This window comes from Lissotriton vulgaris, chromosome 10 (assembly GCF_964263255.1).
Source record: "Lissotriton vulgaris chromosome 10, aLisVul1.2, whole genome shotgun sequence".
In the NCBI taxonomy this organism is placed as follows: Eukaryota; Metazoa; Chordata; class Amphibia; order Caudata; family Salamandridae; genus Lissotriton; species Lissotriton vulgaris.
The window spans coordinates 67,881,471-67,895,878 of record NC_141698.1 but is presented as its reverse complement, the minus strand read 5'-3'; the positions used below and the strand labels follow the sequence as shown (position 1 = coordinate 67,895,878).

Genomic DNA, 14,408 nt, shown 5'->3' with positions numbered 1-14,408 from the left:
TGCACTTCTTTGTATACAAATTAAGCACTGACAATGGGTGAAGTGGTGTTAACTCGACCCAGCTTCCCATGAATTGGAGTAAGGGGGTGTGGAGGGTTTAAGAGGAAACCTAGCCTATGGGATTGGGAATTCTTTGAAGGTCATTATGAAGATATTTAGGTGTGCTGGGACACAGGGCATTGCCGCAGTCCAGGTAGGTTATTATCAGTGCCTGGACCACCGTCTTCCACAATCTTCCATGACTTACTGGCAAGAGAAGACAAACTTTGCTGAGCAACCATAGCAGAACAAAGTATGAAACAGATGCTTTGGAAATTTGTGTAGAAAATGAGAAGTAACTGTCAAAAGCAAAACTCTAGATTTTTGACTAAAGACGAGGGAAAGGGAATCGGCCTGGGATAATCCACCCACTAACTGAGTGACTATGTGAGGGACATTGTACCGGAGAGGACAACTTCACTTATTCACAGTTTAATTTAAGGCAGTTGATGGACATCCGGGTTGCAAGTGCCTTCCCGCAATCATGAAGCCTCCTTTGCACATCATATTTCTTATAAAAACTAGATATGATAAATTGGGAATCATCTTGGTAAGTGAAAATTACAATACAAATGGGAGAAAGAAATCAGCAAGAAGGGACATATAGATATTAAACAGGGCCGGGCTGAGGGAGGAGGCGTGTGGCACATCTTGTGGAAGCAGAACTGGGTCTGAACACTACTGGGTGGGAGACATTGACTGACATCTGATGGTTGGAAAGGATTTAAACTATTTAAGAGCAGGTGGGCAGATGCCAAGGTCCGACATACGTGTAAAAAGAATAGAACAGCCCAAGGCAGAAGGGATGTAATGCTATTAGGACATCCCACTCACTGAATTCAGGGGGTGGAGACATGTAACTCTACGCTTGTAGTAAACTTACACTTGTAAATGGTGAATAGCCAAGAGAGCTACATTTACTACATAGTGTAAGAGTAAATCTACACATATGGATTTACTCGTGTGTAAATGCACCTTTGTGGACAGGTCCCACTGTATTTTTATCATCTACTACTTATTTATTATGATCTTGGGAAAGGTCTTCTTTAGCAAAGCTCTGTAATCAATTCAAGGTTTCTTTTAGTAAAACAATGTTTTCCAAAAGTGGTTTCTTTTCATCATCCTAAGCTTCCCAATTCTGATAGGTCATATCTAGGAGGATGCGGAGCTGGTGAGTGAAAAATAGAGGAATCAGAAGGTGCTTGGGAATCAAACGCAATATAGTACTAAGTCTGTCCCCACCCCTCATTTACAAAGTGCCCAGTTACTTGCCTCAGGTCAAGACCCTTCAATGGGGCATTAACTACCGAGGACTTGGAACCTGGTTCTGACTTCTTCTGAGTCCATTTACTTTGTTCCTGAGAAGGTCCACATCATCCCGGCAGGTCTTGCTCTCCTCTGCCACTCTCCACCAGTGCTTTTCACTCTGCTTCTCTGCCACTGTCCATTCCGCTCCTCCTAAGTCTCCTCCGCTGATACGAGCTCACACTCTTTTCTCTGCTTCTACTGCCCCCACTCTCATTTCTCAGTTTGCTCCTCTGTACATGTTGCTCCACTCTCCAGCTCCCCAACTCACCTCTGCGTTTCATCATCCGCCTTGATGAAGCAAGTTACAGCATGTCTGCTCAAAGTCCCATATTTGCCAAGCAATTGGCAGTCTAGTTGTTGCAGTTAGCTCTCAAGCTTTGTCCCTCATGCTTTCTCCCTAGAAGGGACAGAAGTCAAAATAAACAGCCCCTCTCCCTACACTTCGTGAGGAATCTGACCTGTTGTGCAGGTAAGGTGTGTAAACATCACACACATCTGGCATTCAGCCACAACCCCATTGAAAATGGTGGAAACAATATGGCAAACTAGTTTTGTTGCTCTGTGTTTGTTTCTAACGCCTATCTTCCGATAGCACTGCTCTGAACTTCTGAAAGCTGCCTTAGGTGTTCTGGGTTGTATTGGGAACGTCAGTTGCTTTTATAACATGTATCTAAAATAAATATTTTTATTGCGGACAAGGAATAGATTTCCTGACACTGTTTTTGTCTTTCATATATGATAGTACGGCGTTTTCAAAAGACGGGAACTCTCAAACAATTACCACTATTCCTAATGACGTCAACATTGGCCAGACATTTGGGATGAGCGATTCCGATATCCGAAAGATCAACCTACTCTACCAGTGTGGTAAGTTTGAAGAATCCGGGTGGCTTTATGAACGAGCAAACCTGGTGTTTCAGCTTACTCTAGGAGCATCGTCCTGAGCAGCGTACACTTGCATCCGCATCAGACCCTGGTTCCTGAAGGGTGTGTCTGGTGGTTTAATAGATAGATCCCTTTCATGATTGATATTTGATATGTAGCTAACAATGAGTACAATCTGTCTGTAATGAGCATCAGACCCATTGAGCCGCCTGGAATCCACAGAACCAGGGCTTGATCTATTTTACCATATTGCTAGGCGCGTGGGATGTTTGGGAAGTGAGCACATTAAAATACCATCAAGGGATCTCCTGCATGGTGAAGATCAGAGGAGACCTCTTCCTCTCCCCAGATGCAAACAAGAAAGATGTCCTTCTGCTCCTGGAGCTCTCACTTCCTTATCATATATACGCAGAGACCACTCCTTTGACAAACTTTACTTAGATGCTAATACATACAAATGACCACTTCTGAGAATACCGCTACATAGGGCTACCCACTGAACCTGGCATCCCACAAGGTGGCAACAAGAAAACTAAGGTCAGGAGCTGCACCCACGGTGAAGAAACAAGCCTTGCAAATGCGGAAGCACAGCAGCACATCTGTGATTGTCCAGGATCTGAGAATATGGAAGGACCCGAACCATATACAGTTCAGAAAATCGAGAACTCTTCATACTCAACTTCCATTGAGCTTCCTGCAGATCAAGAGTTGGAACTAAAGAATATGGTACAAGGCTTCTCACCGACCACAGATTAGGCTCAAACTTCCCTCTTCCTCCCTCCATGCTGACCTTTGATATATACCAGACTGTCTGAAGTGACAGAGAGAAACTGTATGCCTATACAACTGCGGTCTTGCTTCCGTCCACCATTCCGCTCCCTTCCCACACTCGACCTTGTAACTCACAACCTCCACAGTTGTCCTCTCCTTCTGGTCCTCACCTTCTAAGTTTTCACAGTATCTTTTCCTAACCTCATTCTCACTATCAATAGACCCTCAAGCCTCCTTTCTTTTGCTTCCTGTCCACTATAAGCCCTTCTGAGGTTGGGTTGTTGAGTGGCTTCCCTGTTTGTCAGTCCATTACTCTAAGTTTGTGGTGCTCTTTTCTTTATGGCAGTTCTTACTCCTTACAGAAAGATATGCAAACTAAAGGAAAGTTCAATCCAAGAATTTGGTAACCCTGGAATCCTAGATTGGAATAAAATGTGACAAAGTAAATGCATAATTTGGAGGCACTAATAGTTAAGGATAGTCACAGATTGGATCCAAAATTGGAAGGGTTGTGGCTGAAAGCTTCATAGGAACAGACTCAGAGTTAAGTAATAGTTCCCTGGAGTTGCAGTAGAACTTTCAGCTTAACTTGAATAATCTAAGTTCTCCCTCCCTGTGCCCTGCAACATGCTATTAAAGGTTCAGAATGGGTGCATCTTTCTTCTTGTTTTGCTCCTCTAAGGAACCAGCCAGAGCAACTTTAATGCAGCCAGTATCGGAAAATTACTTTACCAATAAATTACCAGGTTGGTTTTGCTTGCACCATTAAGACCAGATAAAAGGCTTTCTTATGAGAATTATTTCCCTCCAACTCTCCCCGCAAAGAGCCTTTGGGCCATTTTGACAATTTCAGGATTTACACACACCATGGGTGCACATGATGTGCAAGGCAGGAAGGTCGTGGAAACTGTGGAAAATGGGTCAGAAGGAACTGGGGGTATACACAAATACTAAACTGCACTATTGAGGTTTCCCATTGTCCACTCACTTGCTGGTTTAGCCTGCACTGCTGTGGGATAATAGGCAGAGCCAGTATGTGAGGCCAAAACAAAATGGAGAAGGTGCTTGACGAAATTCTTTTGGGTTATTGTGGCTCTTAGTTTTCTTATATTGTTATATTGTGTAGCCACACCTTTGTTTTTCGAACAGTTTTTGTTCCCTTGTGTCAGTTCTGGGATACCAAATAGGCAAAGTAGGCACCAGCCTATCCACCCCACTCGTTTTAAGAGCCCTACGACAACGTATCAAAATAATATTGCTTTGATCTTGAAATAAAATTACAATCAAGCTTTCTTAAATTGTTTCCAAATGAAAAAAAAATCAACTCAAAGAAATTAAAACTTTACATTAAAGACTCCACTGAATATGACGCCTTGCAAAAAGTAGACATCCAAGATATCCTGAAAGATTTCACCACAGACAAATCAAGGAAAGTGAATATTTAAAGTTTTTTTTGGTTTAATAAAATTGAAAAAACATTTTTTTGTTTAATAACATGAATAATTGTCAATGTTTAGTTTTGTGTAACAAAATTAGTTTATTAAAATTGTTGGTTGGTAAAATTACAAATATAGGGACCGATTAACAGAACTAACTTAAGACAAAATCCTAAACTTACTACTTTTGGTATTCACAGAAGTTAGGATTTTGTCTTAAGTTTGTCTTAAGACAGACTTAAGATAAAATCCTAACTTAAATCTGTCTTAAGTCTGTTTTAAGTTTGTCTTAAGACAAACTTAAGACAAAATCCAAACTTCTGTGAATACCAAAAGTAGTAAGTTTAGGATTTTGTCTTAAGTTAGTTCTCTGAATCGGGCCCATAATTAGGAGATGAATTGCATGGAGGACCCGGCCAACATTTCAACTGTCTAGGGGCCTCCAAAGTGTTTAATCTGGCACTGCCAGATGTATAGGGCTATTCCTCTCTCGGTTTCTATATTTTGTAAGTCAGTGTACCTTTTGCTTCCTCATCTCTGGCCCTGATGGCCTTCTTGGCATGATAGTGTCTTCGACTGGTAGCCGGGTTGGCTGAATGCTCATGATAGCAACTTCCAATGAAAGATTGATAAGCCAGATTTGACCTCTTCTGATGCTTACCTCACTCTGAAGGGCAAATGTTGTTTAGTTTATGTCTACTGTTTCTTACAGCAGTCCTGAAGTCTTTGAAATGCGTTACCTACCCCTGCCTTAGTTGCTTTCATTGTCACTGAAGGTCCAGTACTTACCTGTACCTGAGACATATCCACTGAAGTGTTCCAGCTGTGCCAGGAGCAGTAGAGAGAGCTTACCAGAGACTACTTGCATTCAGGAGCAGAAGGAGCGCTTCAGGAGCTGTCGGGCAGTGTGCATGTGGGTGCCGTGCCCCATGCATGGATCTCTACTTGTACCTCCGGTGTCTCTTTACTGACGGTTAAACAAAAAACGGGGTTCCCTGGTGTTGCTGCTTTCTTAATTTGGACTGGTCAGTCCTCTGACCACTATATGACCCGCAAACGTTCAATTACTTCACACTTACATGGAACCATCAAAAAGAGCACTTACAATCTAAAAACTAATGTAATACGTAGCCGGAAACGTTTGTATGTTGTAGGCAAATTAATTTTTATTGTTATTTATAAAAACAAGCAAAATATAAAAAACTTCTTAGTTAAAAATATGCACATACATATATTCCTTCTGACAGTTATTCTTATTTGCATCAGTGCACTGTTGGTTAGAAAGCACTCTGTCAATTCTCAGATATATTACTTCTTTAGTGACGGTCACACCTGGAGATGGGTTCTGTGAAATGCCTGGAGCACAAACGATAAATAGGGATGATGGCACCGCAAAATTCAGCCGGTGAAGGATATCAAATTGGGCTACTTCTTCTGTACCACACAAATGCCATGATTTTCAGGAAAGGTCCTTGAACAAACAAGTCTTATAAGTTATCCTTTCCAAGATGGTGGCCTGTCCATAGGATGTCATAGGACGTAATTAGAGGTTTCCTATCCAAAATGAGAAAGAACCTTTCACTGTGAAGTCATATCATCATTGAATCATATAAAGGGAGTCATTTACAAGTGAAGGATGCATCACAACACATTTGTTCACCTGTTTGTCACTGTTTTCTTTGGCACCTTGCTAATATTTTTATCTCTGAACTTTGCTACAAGCAGTTTTCTATTGTTCCTTCCTGATGCCAGGAGAAGCTAGTTTTCTTCTCCAACGAAGAGCTACAAGTTTGTGTTTACCCTTTGAGGTTTTTGTCTCCTAACTGGTGCTTTCATGTACACCTTTCTGTGTAGGGTTGCTCTGTTGCTCCTTGGAGACGTCCCTTCTCCCGTAAACGATCACGAAGGGGGCTCAGGACACCTTCCCTCACTTCAGTTCTTGACAAGGAGGGACATTGCAGTCCAGTGTTTCCCTCTTAAACTTTTTCTTGTTTTTCCCCCTGGTTTCTGGTTTCTACTGCAGGGTCATTCACTGGGTCCCTCCTCTTGGAATCTGAAAGAAAATAGCAAACAAGAATAGGAGTAGGAGAGCTAAGTGAGGGGTATTCCCATTTCCATGTGGATTCAAAATGGATGCACTATACTGAACATTTTTAACCCCTTCGATGCTATTGACGGAACGGTTCCGTCATGAGCGTCGTTTGGCCTGTGCTCATGACGGAACCGTTCCGTCATGAGCCCGTTGGCTCATTAGAACGTTCAGCACAGCGCAGGAATCTGCGCCGCGCTGATGAGGTTAAAGTACATAATAAGCCGCTGCATGCACATGAACATAGAATAACGTAATGTTTGCTTTTGCTGCTACACACAAATATTATTTCTAATTTGATAACATTGCAAGCTCACCTGTCATACTGTATCACAGCCTAAATGGTACATACTTTAGTTCCTGTGATGTGTTAGTCATTTAACCCAACAAGCAATAACGTGATGGAAGGAATGCTTGAATTAATCTCAGCCACTGGCAATCGCTTGAGCCACTTTCCATTTTTTTACCCATCGTATCACTCTAGACAGAGACTAGCTATACACAACTCAATCTTAGTCCTGCTTCTTTCGGAACAGTTTAACCCGAACTGCTAGGCTAGGACACCTCCAGAAGGGAATATAAGCAACTCCAGACCAGTTTCAGCCTACTCAAGTTTGTCAGTGAAGGAGGCTTGAGTCCTATGCGCAGTAAGCCCATCTCGGGTAGCCATGCGCTCTATTAGATATGTGAATAGAATAAGCATCGGCTCACATCTGAGCATACCTATCATCTAACCAGGAAAGGGAAATTCTTCTTATTAAAAAAGACAGTAAAGAAGAACTAGAAAATTGTTATTTGAATTAGACAGATTATACTTTACCCACTTAATCACTTGAGCAAACCTACTCACATAGGTCTTGATGTTATACTGTCCATTAATCTAACCCCTATCTTAACCATTCATAATGGTCAACCAAATCAGCACACAGCTAGTCGCCTTTGTCTAAATTCTTATAAGACTGAGATTCCCCTTATGTCCTCTGTCACGATCCCACTCTGGCTAACATATCCCAAGCTCCTCATCCCAACTCCACTCCCTCAAATGACGTCTGCAACTTAGAGAGAAGATTGCACTCATACTTGCAGTGGTCACATCTCAACTCAACTATGGTAATGGTATCTGCACATTCCAACCTTCTCTGGCACTAAAGAAGTTACAACAAAATCATCCTATTTTTGGCCTTAAGTGCATGGACTACATTACCTTGCTATGTTTTGACTGGCTCCCAGAGAAATAGGATAATTATTCTGAAACACTTTGCCTTAGACCCAAAAATATCTATGGCCCAGCACCTAGACACCTTGCTTGCATCGTTCACTCATACCAGCCAACCAAATGCTTAAGGTCAACTTGATAAAATCTAATAACTCTGTCAACCTATGGAAATGCATCTTCAGATTAGATCTCTACTCTACCTACCCACTTCCGACTGGAGCTACAGCAGCTCAAATTCTGAATGGCAATAACAACCATACTTTTCCACAATGCTTATGGACTCCAACAAGGTGTAGGCTCTCATTTTCTTTCTTACTTTGTTCTGTCCATACGTAAGCACTCCGAAAGGCTTGCAAGGTTTTATGAGAACTGACTAAGGGCCTTATTATGACTTTGGTGGTGTGGGAGCGGGGCCGGCATGCTGCCGTCCCGCTCCCATACTGCCAAAGACAAAACAGACTCAGGACTTTTAAAGTCCCTGTAGGGCCCCCTTTGTTTCCTGACTGCAACTCTTTTCATGGGGGCCCCATGAATAGTGCGGCAATGAGAAAACTCCTAATATACTTGGCAGTGCGCAGCGACACTGCCAACATATTAAGGGCCACAGACTGCTGCATCACAGCCAGGGATCGTGGATATTTGGCGGCAGTAGCGGTTTTGTGGCCGGCCAACCTCCACTGTCCTTATCTGGGTGGTGGAACGCAAGTCTGGCGATCCACTTACCGTCACCACGGGTTCCGCGGTCCATTGGACCGCCGAACTTATAATAAGGCCCTTAATGAGTTTCAATAAATAAATACAATTCTCTGCCTACTGCAATGTAGTCCGTGACGAATGAGCCAGTCCATTGTGGCCCTGCTGACCTGCAGTGGTTTGACACAACCATTGTCAGTAACCACTCATGTACATGTTTGTGCCTTAAGTGTATCGGCCAGCTCTTTTCTTGCTTCCAGTGTATTGCTAGAAGACTTTTTGCCAATAGCAAACTCAATGCAATAATGCGTTGGACACCGAAGGGGTGACATTTACTATTCCCACTCCAATCTGCCCAACAGTAGCGAAAGCGTTGAACTCCAAACGGGTACAATTCACTATTCCAACTCCAATCTATGCAACAGTAGGGAAAGCGCTGGACATCAGAAGGATACATTTCACTATTCCAACTCATCTGTGCAACAATAGGGAAAGCGCTGGACACTGGAGGAATAAAATTTACTATTCATACTCCTACTCCACTCTGTGGAGTGGGATTATGTAATTAGTAATTAATTAATTAGTAATACATTTTTACTCAATTTACAGCAAAACCTATTCCTCTACAAACTAAATAACCGATACCTAAAAGGTAACTTAAAAAATATAATAACACTGTTTGCATAATTAATTAGCAATTAAATAACTGATAACAAATTAATAATTTTTAATAAATTATTTGTAAATTAACTTCCCACCCTGCACCCCTAAAAGCCCAACAACCTGCACTTAAAATATACCTTAAAAAATAATTTAAAAACATACATAATTAAGTATCAATTAAACAATTAATAGTAAATGAGCAATTAATTACTAATTGATTATACTTAATTAACTTCCCAACCTTTACCTCTATACACCCCACAACCCACACCTAAAATATATATTGAAAAATATAATTACACAATTTACATAATTATTGTTTAAAAAATTAATACTAAATAAATACATCATTATTAGTTAATTATACTTAATTAACTCCCTACCCTTTACCCCTACAGAACTAATACCCGCACCTAAAATCTAACTTAAAAAACATATCAATTACACAATTTAAATAATTGTCAATTAATTAATTAATTAGAATTAGAATTAATTAACATCCCACCCTTTACCACTACAAACCCAACAACTCACCTCTAAAATATAATGAAAAAATATATCAAGTACACAATTTACATAGTTATTTATCAATTAAATCATTCATATTAATTACATATAATTAAATAACTTCCCCCCTTTACACCAACAAAACTAACAACCCACACCAAAAATATAACTTAAAACAATATTAATTACGCAATTTACATAATGAATTATCAATTAAATATTTAATATAATGAACAAATAATTATTGATTCATTCTAATTAATTCACTACCCACCCTTTACTCCTACAAACCCAACAACATGCACCGAAAATCCAACAAAACTAACAACCCATACCAAAAATATAACTTAAAACAATATTAATTACACAATTTACATAATGAATTATCAATTAAATCATTAATATAATGAACAAATAATTATTGATTAATTCTAATTAATTCACTACCCACCCTTTACTCCTACAAATCCAACATGCACCGAAAATACAACTTAAAAAAGTATTAATTATACATAATTAATTATCAATTAAATAATTAATATGAATTACAAATTAATTATTAATTCATTATAATTTATTAACTTCACACCCTGTTTTCCTACAAACCTCACAACCCACTACAACACTATAAATTCCAATTAACAATTAAATTAATTTTAAAAATAATAAAAAATGACAAACTATATTTAAAAATATTAACAACAATTATACAAACAATTTATAACATACCGTTAAAATATAAACTAAAATACATCAGGATGATTAACAAATTATATTTTAACAACTATATTTTTATAAACGATATTAACAACACATATATTTTTGACAACGATATTACTTACCTTAAAAAAATCGCTATTTTTGTAAACGATATTTCTGCATCACAACATTTATGTATCACAGTATTAAAAAATTGATATTTGTGTGACTCGATATTTTTACTCAACATTTGGTTAAAATGCCATTATGTCCATGCAGTCATAATCTCTGTACTGATTATGCTCTATAGTTATTACGCCAGTGTAGCTGAAGCAATGTAGTGACTCATTGATGTAGTATAGTCGATGGGGTGAGGTCCCACCCTTCTCTGCAGCACAAGGTCCTAGCCTTGTCTTTTCCACAGGTTAAGTGTGTTTTTTCCAGTGATGGAAACAGGTAAAGATCGAACAAGAAAGATATACCCAGTTTCAGAGGCACCTCAATGCTTTTTCAGTGCTGATCACCTGCAGGACCCATTTCACCCAAAGCCACAACTCTCCCTCTCACTGCACAGATTATTACGCCCAATCTGGCCAAACATCATACCACTCTGTACGTAGACACTATGGGCCTCATCTACAAGAAAATGAGGCAGCGCGGCGCTGCAAGACATTTAGCTGGCCATGCTGCGTCATTTTCAAAGCACGGGGATGATTTGTATTAACAACAATACATTGCATCCCTGTGCTTTCCCCTGCCCTGGCACACAATTGGCTGCCATGCACCACCGTAGGCACCCCTGCATAATTTTACAAGGATGCCTGCGCTGTGGGGTTGATTGTTTTTGTGCAGGAAGGGAATGCAACATGCATAGAAAGAGGAAATAACTGGGAGAAATAAAAGTGCGCCATTCCTACACCTCCCCTGGGAAGGCGTAGGTTGCCGACGCATTCCCAGGTTTGCAAAATCTTGTAAATCTCGGAATGCATCAAGTTCCATGAATGTTGCATGGGAACACCCACAGCAACACCCATGGAATGCCTAGTTCATGCAGAGTAATGCGTGAAAGGGGCCCATATTTACAAGGCCATGTAAAGCCACACAGGGTGGATTTACGTGGCCTCATAAATATGGGCCAGCCCATTGCGCCACTGGTGCATCAAAAAATGTGAAGCACAATGTGCCTGTAAATAAGCCCTGTATCTAGAGCATAAGGCTTAGGTTAGCAATAAGTGCCCCAACCTTGAACCGGACAATAGTTGTCTTTTTGAGAAGACCCCTCACTCACCAACCTGGTTGGTGACATGCTTCATCATTGGGGTCCCACCCCATAAGCCGAATGCCTATGGGGTGTGCTGCGACACCTGGTTACAGTGGAGCGGGTTCTTTTGTTTTTTTATATGTGAGAAAATAATAGTGAAAAGTGTATTAAAAAGGGACAAAACTGCTCACTGCAAGACTTTATTCTTGAGTGCTTTGTCCCTATTAAAAATTATCGTGTGGCACCCGTGCCTATTTAGGAAGGCTGTGGTGTCTCAAAACGTGTGGTATATCTAAAAATAGCGTAGTGTGCTATGTGTGGTTTAAAATTTAGGTCTACATGTTTCAACCATTTCAAAAATTCTATTGGTTTTCTTCAGGACCGTGTTTTTGAACGGGGTGGTCCGCACACGCTAAGGCGCGTCCAGCCCTCGTCCAAATTGAAGACCACAAATTATGGTCTTGTGTAAAAAGGGTGTTTTATCCTGGATCAGGAAAAAACCTGTAAGAGAAAACATATAAAGGGTTGGGTTTTACGTACCGGGTAAGACAATACAAAGGTACACACTTAGTGGATAGGTGAACTAGGTGAATTCACCAGAGCTGTAGTGGTAAAAAAACCTAAGGTTCAGGTCATACCAGTGGTCTGTCTCTAATAGAAGACAGTCGTGCCCAGGCAGTATTTACCGCATTTGTGAAGTGTTGGGCTAAGCTGATTTGTTCATCAACTAGTTCTGTGGTAGACGATCTATATCGTATGCTAGTGGTAAACAAACTGTGGGGGAGGGGAAGAAAGGGGAAGAGCGATCATTACCATTCGCGCGGCAGACACACAGCATGCCGAGGCATACCTATAGGTGAACGTTCAATATACGGCAGTGCCTGGAAGTGCCGCATGCGTTTGTAACAAATGCACTATGCAAAAAATGCTAGCGTTGCTTACACGTGAAGCGGTGGATTTGTGCTTCATGGGCAGCGGGAGTTCCAAGACGGCAAGTATCCGTCACCTGGAATAATGCCGTAGGTAGAAAACACACACTCCATTAGGATCGTACCTCCTGTTTGAAGCGTTTCGGTCAGAAAAGCGCGACTGCGTCGTGCCTCGTTTCATACACCACTTACTGGCGGCTTCTGCTCGTCTGTCCGTAAAACCTACTTGGTTTCCTCTCTGTCCTGCCCCGTGGAGTGAACCGGCATGAAGACGCCGTAGAGAAGTAAGCAGGTTGCTACTTCCTGGTAGGGCGTGGCTGTAGTCAGGGGTTGACCATGGGCCAATGGGAGCGCGGCTCAGGGGCGGGTAACAGATGACGCTTTCTGTTGCTTTTGCTTGTAGCGGTTGTCGAGGCAACCGCTAGCTGAAAGCGAGTGCGGAACAGATGGAAAGAAAAAGCGCTTTTATAGAACATAGATGTTTTTCAGGAACGGTGCTTTTCTTATTGGGACAGTATTTTCTTATTAAGAAGGGACCCGGGTGATCATAGCTAAATGAGGAAATTATTGTTTTACGGGCATAGAATGGGTATCTATAGTGGGTGGCAACAATCAGGGTAATGTTATAGCCCAATCTTGATGTTATTGGTGTGTCTCAAAAGGCAAGGCAAAATAGGAAAATTTAACCCATTACAGAGTGCCATGGGATGTTGTCATTCAAACCGGTCATATGTGTTGCCAGTCTGTAAACCCATCGCTGCTCCTTTTCAAAAAGGCGTTGACTCAGGTTTATACCTGGTTTCACTTGCTCGATGATTGTCCATTGGATCTCATCAGGACTATGTCCCACTGAAAGATAATGCTCGGTCAGTCTAGTATTGGCTTTTTTGCACCTGATTGTGCTTCTGTGCTCTCCAAGGCGTGTTTTTATTTTTCTGCTGGTCATTCCTACATAGCGTAGGTTGCAGGGGCAAGTCAGTAAATATACCACATTTTCACTCCTGCAGTTAGTGTGCCCTCTGATCGTCCAGATTTTGTTGGGCTCCAGTTGTAAGGTTTTTGTATTCTTTGTGAAGGGACAAGCACTGCAATTGCCACACTTATAGTGACCAGTTACTTTTGGTAATCCCCAGGCATTGAGGACTGATTCATTTTCAATTGTCATTTCTCTTGGTCTTGTGTTAACCACTGCATCTCTGATGCTTCTTGCTCTTTTGTAGGAGAACAGGGGTTTTTCCCATCTCATGTTTCCGGTGTTTAAAATTCCCCAATGTTTTCCTATTATTTTTGTCACATCATTGGATATTGTGTTGTACGTGGTAACACATGTTAGAGGGGTTTGTTCCTCTCTTCTGACTGGATCCTCCAAGAGAATTTCGCGTTGTTGGTTGCAAGCTCTTTTTTGACTTTTATTCAGAATCCTCTCCGGGTATCCTCGGTTTTTCAGTTTGGTAGTGAGGTCCTGGGCTTGGTGTTTGTAATTATTCAGCTCACTGCAGTTTCTGCGCAGCCGTAGGTATTGACCGTACGGTAGGTTTTCCCGTAACGGTCTTGGATGAAAGCTCTCGAAACGGAGTAGGGTGTTTTTTGCAGTAGGTTTGTGGTGCGTGACTGTTGACAACTTTCCATCAGCTTTCGTTATAGTAAGGTCTAGGAAGACCAAGGAATCATGGTCCTTCACATAAGTGAATTTCAGGTGATCATCCAGTGTGTTGATCCAGTTGAAAAATGATACCAGAGTGTCCTCACTACCTTTCCAAATTGTCAGCACGTCGTCTATATATCTTCTCCAGAGTAAGATATTAGAACTATAGGGGTTGTGCTGGTTGAGAATGAATTTTTCTTCAAAGTTATACACATACAGGCCTGCTACACTGGGAGCAAAAGTACTGCCCATAGAAGTCCCGCCCGT

General features: G+C 41.1%; 1 protein-coding gene across 1 annotated transcript in view; it reads left to right on the top strand.

Moving 5' to 3' along the window:
* The window catches only part of LOC147684663 (astacin-like metalloendopeptidase), a 111,184-nt gene that overhangs the window by 65,944 nt on the left and 30,832 nt on the right, over positions 1 to 14,408 (top strand). The window contains exon 7 of the mRNA XM_086939722.1: positions 2,090 to 2,214. Coding sequence (XP_086795848.1) covers positions 2,090 to 2,214 — 125 coding nt within the window. The remainder of the gene's footprint in view (positions 1 to 2,089; positions 2,215 to 14,408) is intronic.